Source organism: Amphiprion ocellaris, chromosome 3 (assembly GCF_022539595.1).
Source record: "Amphiprion ocellaris isolate individual 3 ecotype Okinawa chromosome 3, ASM2253959v1, whole genome shotgun sequence".
Classification (NCBI taxonomy): domain Eukaryota; kingdom Metazoa; phylum Chordata; class Actinopteri; family Pomacentridae; genus Amphiprion; species Amphiprion ocellaris.
In genome coordinates this window covers 37,099,806-37,114,465 of record NC_072768.1, presented here as the reverse complement: position 1 = coordinate 37,114,465, position 14,660 = coordinate 37,099,806, and the positions used below count along the sequence as shown (strand labels likewise).

Below are 14,660 nucleotides of genomic sequence, written 5' to 3'. Positions count from 1 at the left end.
AAAGTGGCTGGCAGGCTGGACCAGGTGGAGGGGAGCTGGGAAATGGGGAAATGGTCGTTCCAGCAAAAATGGCTAGAAAACAGGGATTTCAGAGAATGACTGCAGCCTGGTGGTCAGGGGTGGTTTCCGGATTCAGAAATAGTGAAATGTAGGGACAGTTTTCATAGAAAAAAACAAACCTGTGTAATTTGTTGAGTCCATGGTCATGACATTAAAATTTTTACAGAATAGCATTAAAATGGCATTGAAAAGCATTAAATCTGACTGGCTGATTTTTGCAGAAACCCTGCTACTATTATTACTACTACTACTACTACTACTGATACTAATAAGATAATTTGTCTGTGTTGCAGGCTGCTCCTGCTGTGGAGGAGCTTCCTCCACCTCCTCCTCCAGTGGAGCCTCCTGTGGAGAGCGCCTGGGAAAGAGGTCTGCGACACGCCAAAGAGGTAAACACTTCCATAACTTCGGCAGACATTTTCAGAGTTTTTTTCCATTTGTCATTCTCATCCCTGTTAAATAATTTTCAAAACCACGAAGCAATCAAAATAAAATATAAACGATAAACAAAAAGCAAAGGTTGCTCATGGGGAATCCAGGGAATTCTTGGATTTGTTTGATTTTTAGTATATTTTTTAGGTGATTCTGTCAGATTGTTGCATAATCTTACCTAGAAGCCACTTTTTAAAAAATGTAATCAGACCAGTAAAATGATTTTAATAAGATTTAAAGAACAGTAAGGTTACTGTGGTGCAAAAAAAAACTGAAATAAGAATACTATGATATTATATTATATTATATTATATTATATTATATTATATTATATTATATTATATTATATTATGTTATATTATGTTATATCATATTATATACATATCAGCACCAACAACAAAATGCATTATTTTTTCAACATAATTTACAATAAAACAAATTTAAAAAGGCACAAAACAATCTACATAAAATATAAACAGTAAGCAAAATGCAAAAGTTGCTCATAGGACAACCAGTGAATTCTTAGATTTGTCAGATTTTTTTGTATAATTTGAAGAGTCGTAACTTGCCTCAAAATTAGTCACGTCGATCTCTATAATTATTAAAGCTGCAGGGTCCTGATATTTAAATTAGTTAGATTAAGCTCTGTAATTAGAGACATAGTTAAGAATGTAGCTGCAGCAGTCGGCAGTGTTTTAAAGGTTCTGTTTCTCGTAGGTGCTGAAGAAGGCCACCATCCGTAAAGAGCAGGAGCCGGACTTCGAGGAGAAGCGATTCAACGTGACAATCGGCGAGGATGAGAGAGAGTTCGACAAAGAGAACGATTTCTTCAGAGAACGCAGCTATCGCATCATCAGAGAGTACGAGCTGCTCACACTGAATACATCCACGACACACTTACTAATAACTTAGTAGTTATAAAAGTACTTTATAAGCTAGAGTTTACTAAGTTTCATAACAGACAAAGCAAAGACAGATTACCCAGAATTCACAAAAGAGTGGTTCTCTGCACTAGCTTTCAGCAATACTTAGCTGTCATGTGGAATGTTAGCCTAATTTAAGCTAACGGTTAATTGTCAGGGCCTGAGCACTGACCGTGCGTAGGACCCTACTGTATTTTTCACCCAAAAGAATTGCATTTTTGAGGCCTAAACATGTTCAGAAACTCCTTAAAATTTGGCAACATATCAGAACTGGTGAAAAATTTTGATAGTTTATGGGAAAAAGGGCTCCATAGTGCCCCTTGCATCATTACTACAGACAGCACGTTTCACCAACATCTACCAAATTTGGTAGGCTTATGCAGCACATGAGGGTGAATAAAAAAGTCTATGCCGGCCATACCCTCAACCCAACAGGAGGTACACCATTTTGCTTTAACTGTGAGATTTTTTTGATTTTTTTCGCTAGTTTTCATTGGTTAAATCCTCTTAGGGCATAACTCCAAGAGACCTTACATTTGACTGGTTTATACAACAGGTTTTAGTGATGAAAAATTATCAAAATCTTCCAGAAAAGTCAAAGGGTGTGGCCATGGCAACCCCCAGAACTTTGATGCTCCACCATGAAACAGGAAGTGCTGTCTAACTCCTGCAATCTGCCTGAAACTTTACATGATTGATCAGAGTCATGCGCTGATCACATCCATATGGTAGTATTCATTCACAGTCAAAGCACAAAGGAAGGGACATGTTTTACACTTTGATGTTCTATTTTTAGCCAGTTGACTATATTTATCTCAAATGTGGTGACATAAGCCTTTAGATGTTGGTGACGATTCATGGAGAAAATGGTGACTCATCAAAGAGCGTGTCTGTGGCCATGACAACAGACGTGTTTATACCTCAACTGCACGTGATCCAAATTTCACTTGCTGGACAAGAGTCCCAGTCTGAAGACATTGACATTCCAAAAGTGAGTCATAGTCAGAGTGCCACCTATTGGTAGTAGGACCTTGTAGGCACTATAGTTGCACGTACCATTGCCCCAAACTTTTTTTTTAAAATTCTTTATTTTACCAGGTAAGATCAGTTGAGAACAGTTTCTTTTTTCCACTGATTGGTGGTTTCAAACAGTGTCTGCACCTACAAAATACTCAATTACATTTGGCCTGTTTTCCTGTTGAAGTAGCATCCTTGTGCAGCGTCACACTGCTCCCAGTGCTCCTGCAACACTTGCAAAAAGTCCCATTCTGTAAACATGTCAGTTAGCTTCTTTTACAGTTTAACAGCTAGCGGCTACGTTGTACAGCAGCCACAGATTACCCTCTAACTTTCTGTAGGTGCTTTAAAACTGAAGGAGCACAGCATTCACCACAAATCAGGAAATTAGCTACTTTCACAGTGGCTAAGGCTACACTAACAGCTAGCGGTTAAGTTAGAAAACAGCCACAGATTACCCCAAAACTAATACTTTAAGATATGCATCTTAGTGGGCAATACAAAACAGTGAAAGGTAATTAAAGCAGAGAAGAACATCAGGAGACAAATGGTTTTCGATCTCAGAGTAAATGTCGTAACGTCATCACCTCTGTTTCTGTTGTACACAAGATAAGATAAGATAAACTTTACTGATCTCTCACCGGGGAAATTCACATGTTGCAGTAGCTGGATGGAGACGAGCTAGAAAGAAGTACAAAAAGTACAACAGGGCTAAAAAATAGAGATGGCAGGCAAATGAATCTACATATGGATAAATGCACTTATGACAAGGTGAATTTACATATATACAGAGTCAGCCAAAATAATGTTTCCACATATCAGGAAAAGAAAAACTTGCATAAATATTTCAATTCCAAATTTATTCAGACATCATGAGATTAATACAAGTTACCTTTGGCCTCTACAATTACAAGAGGTGCTCAAAGTGGTGGCCACTGGCTTCCAGACATTTCTGTTGTGTTGTAGACGTCACTTGTTGATGCTACATTCATGAGGGTAGCGCCATCTGTTGGGAAAACATCATACAACAGGACACAGTGTTATCGTTATTTGATCAGACTTTCAAAAGAGGTATCTATATGTATAGAGGTACTTATACAAATTAAATATTTATGCTAATTTTTCTTTTCCTGATTTGTGTATACATTATTTTGGCTGACTGTATACAGGTACGACATGAAGGATGATGAACCCACAATTCTGGTATTCCAGTCAAAAGATGTTATTGGTGGAAAAGACCAGTGGTTAACATAATACTATTACACATGAAGAGCTGGAGGAGGAGAGTTTTATGCCTGGTTGATTGATCCAGAAGAGCTATACAGGGAGAAAACAATACTCAGCTTTAGTAATCATTGCTATTGAAATTATCTAGTTATGCTGCTATCACATGCTGTTGATATTAAGCATTTAATGTCGGTTCTGTATTTCATTTATCAGTCTTTTTTGAATACTAAAATTCTGTATCAGCCCTGAAAAACCATATTGGTCAAACCCTTCAAACACAATCTGCGATGAAAGCTCCTGAACTACATTTGAACTTGTTTTATGACTCATATCCAGGTTGTTTTCTCCTGACTAGATCCTTGCTTGTGTTGGATCTACTCTCAGATGTATGTCGCTTTGGATAAAAGCGTCTGCTAAATGAAATTGTAGAATTAACTGCATCTTCATAGCAACCCTTCACCTCAACTATGTGAATGTTAAAGAAGACACTGAAAACGCTCCTGGTGCTCCTAACCCAACGGAACCTCTCCGGTTTTAGAAACTGCTGTTTGTTCTCCTGATGGTAGCCGCAGACCCTTCTCTGGTCACCATGGTGACCAAGCTGCTAAATGACACAGAACAAGATGTTTACTCTGAGAAATCAGAGATGTGCACCAAGAAACATCTGTAACACTCGTCGTGATGCTGCTAGCATGATGCTGCTAGCATGATGCTACATGGCTTCCGCTTCGTGACGGCTTCTGTTCGCACATGTTGCACAAACTTGACCGTGATGCACTTTTTGATTGTGCATCTTTATATGTACACCAAAAACAAAGGTCGAAAAACATACCATAAAGAGTGTCTTTATGATGGAAATGAAGGTGGGCGGTTTAGTGTCTCGCCTCGACCAGCTTTTTCCTGTTTAAATCATGCATTTTGATTTTATCGCAACATTTTTTTTTCTTTTATCAGTTGCTAATTCCACTGTTGTCCTGCCTCATTCTACATTAAAATACACTTCTAATCCTTAGTATTCATAAAATAATAATTAGAAATAAGTCAAACCAATGGTTAGAATTCTCTAATTATTTTTAAAAATAATTTACAATGAAATATTTTTTTAAAAAGCCCTAAACATTTGACATGGAATAAAAACAGAAAACAAATCCAAAGGTTGCTCATAGGGAATCCAGGGAATTCTTGGATTTATTTGTTTTTTTAGTGTATTTTTGTAGGTTTTTCTGTTGAAAACCGCTTGTTTTGTTTTAATCAGACTAGTAAAATGATTTTAAGAGTATTTAACGAGCAGTAAGGTTGCTATGGTGCCAAAAAAAGAAGAGTATATTTATGACAGAAATAAACACATAGGGACAAAAGATAGAAAGAAAATTTGACTCGGCCAGCTTTTTCCTGTTTAAATCATGCAGGTTATTCTGATTTTTATCCCAGCGTTTCTTATTATTGCCATCCATCCTGCTGATCCCACTGTTTTCCAGCCTTGATCTGCACCTCCTACACACTTCTAATGGATAGTATTCATTAAATAATCAGAAATAAGCCAAACTGATTGTTAGTTTACTTTGGTGACGTGTTCATGCTGCTGTTGCCACCGCAGCTAAACACACACGGCTTTTAAAATGTACACACCCTTATTGCAAAGTAAATGTTGATTCTGATCAGTTTGTTTCTCTTTCAGTGAAATGGAATTCAGAGATCCTATTTATGGGTGAGTGTAAACTATTAATAACTCTGTTGTTGGCTGCTTGTCAGAACGTGACTCCTCGCACGCTACACGTTGTGAAGTGTGTGGGAGGTAATGTTGTTTATTCTTAGCTGCATTTAGATTTGTGTCATGAAGTTATGGCAGAAGTTCTATTTTAAAATGTTCCAAGTTTATATAATGAGAAAACGAGCCTTGTTTGCTCACTACGTTTGACTAAATGACAATTAAATACTTTTCAGTGACAAGAACTTGAGAGAAAGGACACACACACAGGGGTAGATTGCTGGGAATATTTTACATTTAATTTTTCAAGACATTTCTAGCGTAAATTGATACAGAAAAGGAATAAATTGGTGCATAAAAATTCACCAGAATGCAGAAAATAAAATATTCAGTCCTCATGATTTTCTGAGAATGTCCAGATTTCTACCTATGTTCAAACTGAATCTGCATTGTTCTGTAAAATTCCTTATTTTATGGCTGTTTCTCAAAACACCTAACAAAAGACAGTTAACCAGCAGCACATATTTATTTACTATGTGCATATTAAACATGTAAGATCCCGTTGTGGGGTAAAATATCTCACCATTTCCCTGTGCAGTGACCCGTACGCTGACCCGTACTACGACTATGAAATGGAGGCTCTGTGGCGAGGAGGCCAGTATGAAAACTTCAGAGTGCAGTACACAGAAGCTCCTCTTCCTTATCACTACAGTGTGAGTATCTTCTTAACTCTCTGAACCTCTAAAATGCATAGCTTCCTTAAAAAAACAAAAGCAAATTGCACCATTTATCAGAACTAGAAACTGTAAAAACAGAAAGACTCATCAGACTTTCTTCTTGACAATCCATTTGACATCCCATCTTATTTAAAAAGTCAACAAATCTGATCTTAAAATTGTGGTATTTCATCAAAACCACTTAATTCTACCTGCGTTATTTTTTTTAAACGCCGACAAAGTTTTTTACTGGAGGCTTCACCCAGTGTGGGGCAACTTCTAGTGAGTCAGATGTTTCAGGAAAAGATTTCTTTCTCCGGAATGAACTCTCTGAACCTCAAAACCTGCCAATGTGGTTGAAAGGCATGCTGTCTATAAAAAAAAAAGATTAAAATGACACAATTTATCAGCCAGAAAACTATGAAAAAGGAGAGAATCATCAGATATTCAGGATACTAGTATTTAGGATATTTTATTTTTAAAAAAACACCCTGAAATTGCTTGAGTTCAGAGGGTTTCCCGCTAAAATATATCTTCTAAACATGTTCTTGAACTTTTTTGTCATGTTTTAGTTGGAAATTCTCTTTGGGTTCCCTGAATGTTTTTCTGAAAGGTGGAAAAATGTGACAGGAGCAAAATATGCCCCCAAAAAGCCCTCCTTGGGGTTTAGAGGGTTCCCTGTTGACAAAGTTTTGTCCTAAAAATGTTCTAGTAATGTTTTTAGTCGGAAGTTCTCATTTAGTTCCCTTTATGTTCTTCTTATAGGTGGAAAAATGTCACAAGAGCAACTAAACACCCAAAAATTGCTCAGGGTTCAGAGGGTTCCCAGCTAAAATGTATTTGTTCTAAAAATGTTCTGAGAATGTTCTGCAAAGTTCTACTAATGTTTATAGTTGAAAACTGTTCCTTCTAGTTCCTAGAATGTTCAAAACATCCCAAATAGAACCCTCCTTAGAGTTCAGCGGATTAATAAAATCATAAAATTTTATCCTCGACCTGGAATAATGACATCTGGTTTTATCACATTCTTCAGTAACTAACTTGTCTTTTTCGATTTCCGCCTCGACAGGAGCGCGAACGCGACCGAGACCCTCGCGAGCGGCAACGCGACCGCGAACGGGAGAGAGACCACCGGGAGAGAGAACGCCGGCAGAGGGAGAGGGAGAGAGAGAGGGAGAGGGAGAGGGAGAAGGAGAGGATGAGACGGAAGGAGGAGTGGGAGAGAGACCGGATGAAGAGAGACGACAAGGAGAGGCCGAGGATGAGGCCTCCGAGGGATGCCCGAGAGAAGAAGGATGAGGACAAACTGAAGCCTCGGTCCCCCCTCAGTCTCCCACCAAAGTAAGTTCGGATTGTGTTGTTTATATTACTGCTGGGTTCACCAATCTGTTAAAGTGATGGGATGTTTCTCACAGCTGCATTCACACAAGATCGGCCATGTTGCTTGAGAACGTCGCAGTAAGGAACGCCATGTATGTCATTAATGAGATACCAGTCAACACACCAAGTGATGTTTAATACAGAAACAGACTAAAACTAAACTAGTAGCAGCTCATCAATGTGTCCAATTATCTAACAGCCCAGTTTATTCCTGAAAAAGCAGCAAAACAGACCCAGAGCATAATACTGCCACCACTATGCTTGATGCCATCCTACAACGGCAAGACACAAAATCCGGGTATCTACATGTCTACCTGTTGTTAGAACAACCCTTTCTCCAAGTTAGATTAATGTGTAGTTAGACTCAATTTATGAAGTTATTACTAGGTGTAGACCGATTTTGTGTAAAGCAGCTAAACACACCTAGAGCATGATACTGCCACCACCATGCTTGATGATAAGTATGCCGTTCTACAAAGGCAAGGCACCAGATCTACATGTCTTAAAAAGTCTTGGATTGGTCGTAGAGCATTAGATTCAGTTGCTTCAGATGCCATAGAAACTATTGTATTAATTATTGCCTCCATTAAGCACCTTTAGTAGCAAGCTTCAAGCTTCTGGTTTTATCTTTCACCAGTGTAAAACCTGTATTCTAGCCTGATTCAACCATTTCTTGTGGGTTTGTCTTGTTGGAACCCAACTGCATCCAAAATCCAACCTTCTGGCTGATAATTGTAGGTTTTCCTGAAGAATGCAATAACAGAGTAAAACTAAACTACAGCAACTGATCAGAGTGTCCAAATAACTAACAGCCCAGTTAATTCCTGATAACTTTGAGTTTCACTATTTAAGAAGAGGACAAAATATTTACCTGCAGCTGATCAACTGTGACTCTGTGTGACTCTTTACTTGCCTGAGTTAAAGAAATGTTCACAGTTACCTTCTGTTCAATTGGCACTTTCTTAATGTTTAATATGTAGTTAAACCAAATTAATGAAGTTATTACGAGGTATAGGCTGATTTTGTGTAAAGCAGCAAAACAGCCCCAGAGCATAATACTGCCACCACCATGCTTTATGCCATCCTACAAAGGCAAAGCACAAAATCCGGGTATCTACATGTCTTTAAAAGTCTTGGATTGGATTGGTTGATTTCTTCGGATGCCATAGAGACTATTGTTTTAATTATCACCTCAGCTAGGCACTTTTGGTTTCTGCCCACAATCTTCTGGTTTATCTTTGACTCCTTTTAACAGAATTAGTGCAGTTCAACTAAATTTGTTGTCTTTCTGACACAGATTTGTTTCTTCATCAGTTCACAGCTTCTTGATGGGTGTAAGTCAGGACCTTGGGGAGACCAGTGCTAAACCTTCATTCTAGCCTGATTTAGACATTTCTTGGGGGTTTGAAGTCATTGCCTTGTTGGAACTCAACTGCATCCAAGATCCAACCTTCTGGCTGATAATTGTAGGTTTTCCTGAAGAATGCAATACTGGACTAAAACTAAACCAACAGCCACTGATCAAAATGTCCAGTTTATTCCTGCCTTCTTAAACAGTGAAACTAAAAGTTGTACGGAAACTTTAATATGTCAGACCTAGTAAGATTGCCGCTGCAGCTTTTACAGATAAGTGACCAGAATGAATGAATGGCAGGTTCCCTGAGTTGATCCCTGCATTTCTGTTAAAACAGTCATCCATTCTTCTCGCTTCTTCGTTCATTCTCATCTAGTTTCTGTATATTGTGCAAAACCGGACTGCAGTGTTGCCTTAGAAGATTTTCACTGAACCATATCCGTCATGCTACACTCCATTATTTAAAACAAACATGTTTTGCTGCTATTTTTAAGTTTCTGGTATGAAGGAGATAAACTTAATCGACCAGGAACTGCTTGTCACACTTTGATCAAAGTGCAGTAAAACCAAGCAGTCTGATAGATCCTTACCTGTTGGTGCAGAACATCAAAAATACCTAAAATGTTTTACGCTCTGCGGTGCATCAGGCATGTTGTATCATGTGCCAGCTTGACCTGCAAGGAAGGAATATGATGTACAAGAACAGGGAAATTACACAATTGAGTTTGATTATCAGGGAAACCTGTGTTGCTGTTTCACTTCTCCCCCTCCCTTGCTGTGGTTTCTGTTGGCTGGCGTCTACCTGATTGTTGGTAAAACGTGTGTGGCGCTGAATACAACAAATCATTCGATGTGGAATCCAGCTCAGTCACATGATGGCGTGAGTGCTGACAGACATTTAGCAGAGATTTGTCTGTGTGTGTTTGTGTGTCACCTTACGTGCATGCAGCCTGTCGTGATAAGATACCACACCAAATCCAATAATTTTCCTCACTTGTGTATCACCTTACATGCTGTAGGAGAATTTTTGGATTTCGTGTGGCATCATATCACGATGGGCTGCACAGTGGCTTGGTGGTTAGCACTTTTTTCTTGCAGCTAGAAAATCCCCGGTTCACGTCCTCGCCTTCCCGGGATCTTTCTGCATGGAGTTTGCATGTTCTCCCTGTGCATGTGTGGGTTTTCTCCGGGTTCTCCAGCTTCCTCCCACAGTTCAAAAACATGCTGAGGTTAATTGGTGACTCTAAATTGCCCGTAGGTGTGAATGTGAGTGTGGTTGTTTGTCTGTATATGTAGCCCTGTGATAGACTGTTGACCTGTCCAAGGTGTCCCCTGCCTTCACCCTAAGTCAACTGGGATAGACTCCAGCCCCCCATGACCCTAGTGAGGATTATGCAGTGTATAGATGATGGATGGATGGATGGATCTTCTCACGATAACAAGGGGGGTGGGTTTGATATGTTGAAATGATTACTCATGCTTGTCCTGCATAGTCCAGTTTAGCTCTCAAACGTGTACAGGTGCGTCTGGGGAGGAAATATACCTGCTGATATCTGGAAAAAAAAACAGTTTTGGTTTGTTAACGTACAAGCAACACCAGAAAACACATGTAAATTTCTGTTTTTAGATTTCCTGTACTTCATAAAACAAACACTAAAAACCCTTTTTATTTGAATGAAGGCAGACTCCATACAAGAGGTGCTGAAATTCACAATTAAAAACAGACAATTGTAGTGCAGCTTTTTGTCCTTCCTCTAGTCAAAGCAGTGCAGTAGGTCTTTTTCTGTTATGTTTGACGCTCAATTATGTAGCATGGTGCTACATACAGTCACGAACAAAAGTGTGCATAATATTGTTAAGACCATGTATATCACGATAGTCTTTAGTTTCCAATGACTCCTATAACTGAATTTTCTTTTATGGAATCATTTAGTCCATGAATCTTTGTCACAAAAACAATCATGTATTTTGGTTCTTTCATAGGTTTAGTAAAGGACTTCTGGAAACATGACAAAATCTGCTGGGTCAGAAATATACATTCAGAAATACTAATATTTGGTTAGATGTCCTTTGGCCAAATAACCAAGCTTCTGGTTTACCTTTGACTCCTCTGCACAGAATTGGTGCAGTTCAACTAAATTTGTTGTCTTTCTGGCTGAGATTTGTTGCTTCATCAGTCCACAGGTTCTTGATGGGTTTAAGTCAGGACTTTGGGGAGACCAGTGTAGAACCTTCATTCTAGCCTGATGGAACCATTTCTTTACCACATCTGATGTGTATGTTACCCAACTTCATACAAGATCAACCTTCTGCTAATGATTTAAGGTTTTCCTGAAGATCGTTTGGGTAATCCTCCTTCTTCATTATTCTATCTACTTTGTGTAAAGCTCCAGTTCCAGAGAGCATGATACTGCCACCACCATGCTTGATGGTGGGTTTGGTGTTCTTGGTGTTAAAAAAAGACCCGTCGAATACAGTCTGAAACCAGTCCAAAGCCACAACTGAAACCAGTTTTAGAAACAGTCTGAAACCAGTCCTGAAAAAAAGTCAAAAACCAGTACAAAATCAGGACAAAACCACACCTAGACTACTCCTAAAAAAAAGTCCAAGACCCACCCAAGACAGTCTGAAACCAGTCCTCAGCCAGGACCAAATCCGGTGTGAAATAAATCCTAAACCAACTTTAAATCACATCCAAAACCAGGAGAACTAAGATTGAAACCAAACATAAACCAGTCCCAAGACAGTCCAAAATCAGTTCAACATACAGTCTGAAACCAGACCAACGTACAGTCTGAAACCAGTCCAAAAGCACTTCTAGAAAGTCCCAGAGCATGATACTGCCACCACTATGCTTGATGGTAGGTTTGATGTTCTTGAAGGCCTCACCATCTCTCCTCCAGTTTTGGATGTTTGTTCCATCTGACCACAGAACTTTCCTCCAGAAGGCCTTTTCTTTGTCCATGTGATCAGCAGCAAACTTCAATAAAGCGTTAAGGTTCTACTTCTAGAAATACTATCTACTATAAGTAAAATATTCACAATTATCTTATAAGAGCTTCAGTAAACTTTAGTACAGCACCTAAATAAATATCGTTATGAACTTCTCTTCAGTAGCTGGTGACAGTATTACAGCAAATTAGACACATCGGTGAACAGTTTGCAGTTAAGAGCTGCAATGACAGAATTTAGACTGGATATCTTAAACTTGAATCCAATATCAAATTCGTTAAAGATTAATTGAATAGTTGATGATGGATTCCTGCCTCTTTCTTATCTTGACTAATAGAAATGGGAATAGTATAGTCTTTTGCTGTAGGGTATACAGAAACTTGCTTGTGTTGTGGAGGTTTCAACTTCTCAATAAACACCATGGAGTCAGGATTGTTGTTTCTTGGTTTTAGTTTAATGTCCACCCAAAAACAAGTCTCGGTACGTTTCCACTTTTATCATGTGACACAGCAGTACTTCTCTGTCATCTCTAATACAGTGAATTTCCACTACAGTTTGTTTCGGTAAATCATGCAAAACTAGACTGGAGGGTTTTTAAGTTTCACGTATCAGTGAAATACAACTCGACTGACAAGATATTGATTTCACACAAAGCTTCATGCAGAAGTCTTTGGTGGTAGAAGTAGCATGAGATTTCCTTTTAAAATTGTGACATTTGTAGTTTTATTTGTTTGGTAACTTAATACAGAGTGCAATGTGAGACTGATAGATCTTTTCGTTTGTGGCTGTATGTTTGGGATCATTGTTCTGCTGTAGAATAAATGTACACATGAAACGCATCGGTAGACAGTTTAACGAAACCATAACTGCAGTAAATTACATATTAACACATTGCAGACCGATACAAGTGTACTGGTATGATGGTACTGTCTGAAACTCTTACAGTCTGTTGTGCAACTCAATGAAACAAAAAGACTCTTGGGCATTTACAGCCTTAGAGTTTGTGCCAGAAAATGTGGGAGGTGCAACAACACAGCAATTCATTTAAACATACTGTTCTTATGATTGCTACATCAAAGGACATTTTCTTTTATGCAGGTTTACCATTGTTGTGATTTTGTTCAAGTTTCACCTTTCTTCTTGCAGTCAGCTTAGACCAGTCCAAAGTATTTATTAGCCTCCAAACCAACTCCTTTAACATGCAGGTTTAAAATATCAGTCCGTCGAAGTTCGTCCTCCAGACTTTGATGTCTTTTGATGATGCAAACACCAAATCCACCCGAAACTGTTGCCACGAACCTTCCGACAAATGACAACAGAGACTTTGTTCTGGTTTTTAGGTATTTTTTGGTATCGTTGGGTAAAAATTCCATTGCAACCCTTCAGCGTATTATAGTTGAAATGGCCTGACCTTTGTTGGCATCGTTTTAAAACTTAAGAAAAACTCTCATGTGGCTTTTCACTCAGATTGGTTTTGTTGTCATAAAAACCAAAAAGTCTGCATTAGTGGGAAGATGTGTTGGTGTAGATGATAACAGTCCATGTAAGTTCATCCTCCAGACAATTATATCTTTTGACGACGCAGAAACTAAATCCGCCACAAACTGTAGCCAAGAAGCTTCTGACAAATGACAGCAGTGACTTTGTTCTCTTTTTTAAGTGTTTTTTGGCATCATTTTTATAAAAAACAAAAAGTCTACATCAGGGGAGGACGTAGTGGTGTAGATGATAACAGTCCATGTAAGTTCGTCCTCCAGACAATGATATCTTTTGACGACGTGGAAACTAAGTCCGCCAAATGACAGCAGTGACCTTGGTCTGTTTTTTTAGTTTTTTTTTTGGGGGGGGTGTCATTAGGCCGTCTTACAACGCCACGTGACGACATATTCATCCGCTCTGCTTGCCGTCTAGTTCCATGTAATTAGTTCCAACATATTGACGAAACGCCATAGGACACAGGACTTTGTTGAAATCCTGTGTATTAATAATAATACTGTATGACATTCGGAAGCATATGAAATTTCCTCTTCACTTCAATGATTTAAAGCAGATTTTAACTTTTCTCAAACAAGCAGAAATGCTATATTTTCCTGTTTTCCTTTACAGCCTTTTACAGTTGTGCCGTCATGTTCCCTTGTTAAAATTAGCACCACCAGTGAGAACTAACAGAGAATTTTCTTGAAATTTGGTTTTACTTTGGGCTACATTTAGATATAATCCAGAACACCAGTGGCGTTTATATACAACTTTTCACTAGTTTTATTGTTATTAAAGGCACTAAAAACAAAAGCAAGCTCCTACAATCTCCAAACAACTGCACACTTCAGTCTGTATCATTTGTACAGTTATTTGGACAAATGCATCTGTTAAATGTGTAATTATTTTCTACACTCACCGGCCACTTTATTAGGTACACCTACCTACTTCTTCATTGTATCATAGGCTAACTGCTCTGCCTGTAAGGTATTGAAGAACTTTTGGTGTTCACCTGCGTTGCCTTTACTTAGTTATAGCTTTGATTACTGCAGGTGTGGTTTGGCTTTTGACAGGCATCAAACAATGATTTTCTTAGTAACATGTACACTGTACACAACATGAAAGCATGGATCCATCCTGCCTTGTATCAACATTTCAGGCTGCTGGTGGTGTAATGGTGTGGGGGATATTTTCTTGGCACACTTTGGGCCCCTTAGTACCAACTGAGCATCGTTTAAACGCCACGGCCTACCTGAATATTGTTGCTAACCATGTCCATCCCTTTATGACCACAGTGGACCATCTTCTGATGCTACTTCCAGCAGGATAATGCTCCATGTCACAAAGCTCAAATCATCTCAAACTGGTTTCTTGAACATGACAGTGAGTTCACTGTACTCCAACGGCCTCCACAC

At 38.8% G+C, this 14,660-nt stretch overlaps 1 protein-coding gene across 3 annotated transcripts in view; it reads left to right on the top strand.

The window, feature by feature from the left end:
• The window catches only part of zc3h18 (zinc finger CCCH-type containing 18), a 59,125-nt gene that overhangs the window by 8,826 nt on the left and 35,639 nt on the right, over nt 1–14,660 (top strand). For all 3 annotated transcript variants that reach the window (XM_055009291.1, XM_055009292.1, XM_055009290.1), the window contains exons 5-9: nt 354–449; nt 1,210–1,352; nt 5,338–5,367; nt 5,966–6,080; nt 7,153–7,424. In XM_055009291.1, the coding sequence (XP_054865266.1) occupies nt 354–449; nt 1,210–1,352; nt 5,338–5,367; nt 5,966–6,080; nt 7,153–7,424 (656 nt within the window). The remainder of the gene's footprint in view (nt 1–353; nt 450–1,209; nt 1,353–5,337; nt 5,368–5,965; nt 6,081–7,152; nt 7,425–14,660) is intronic.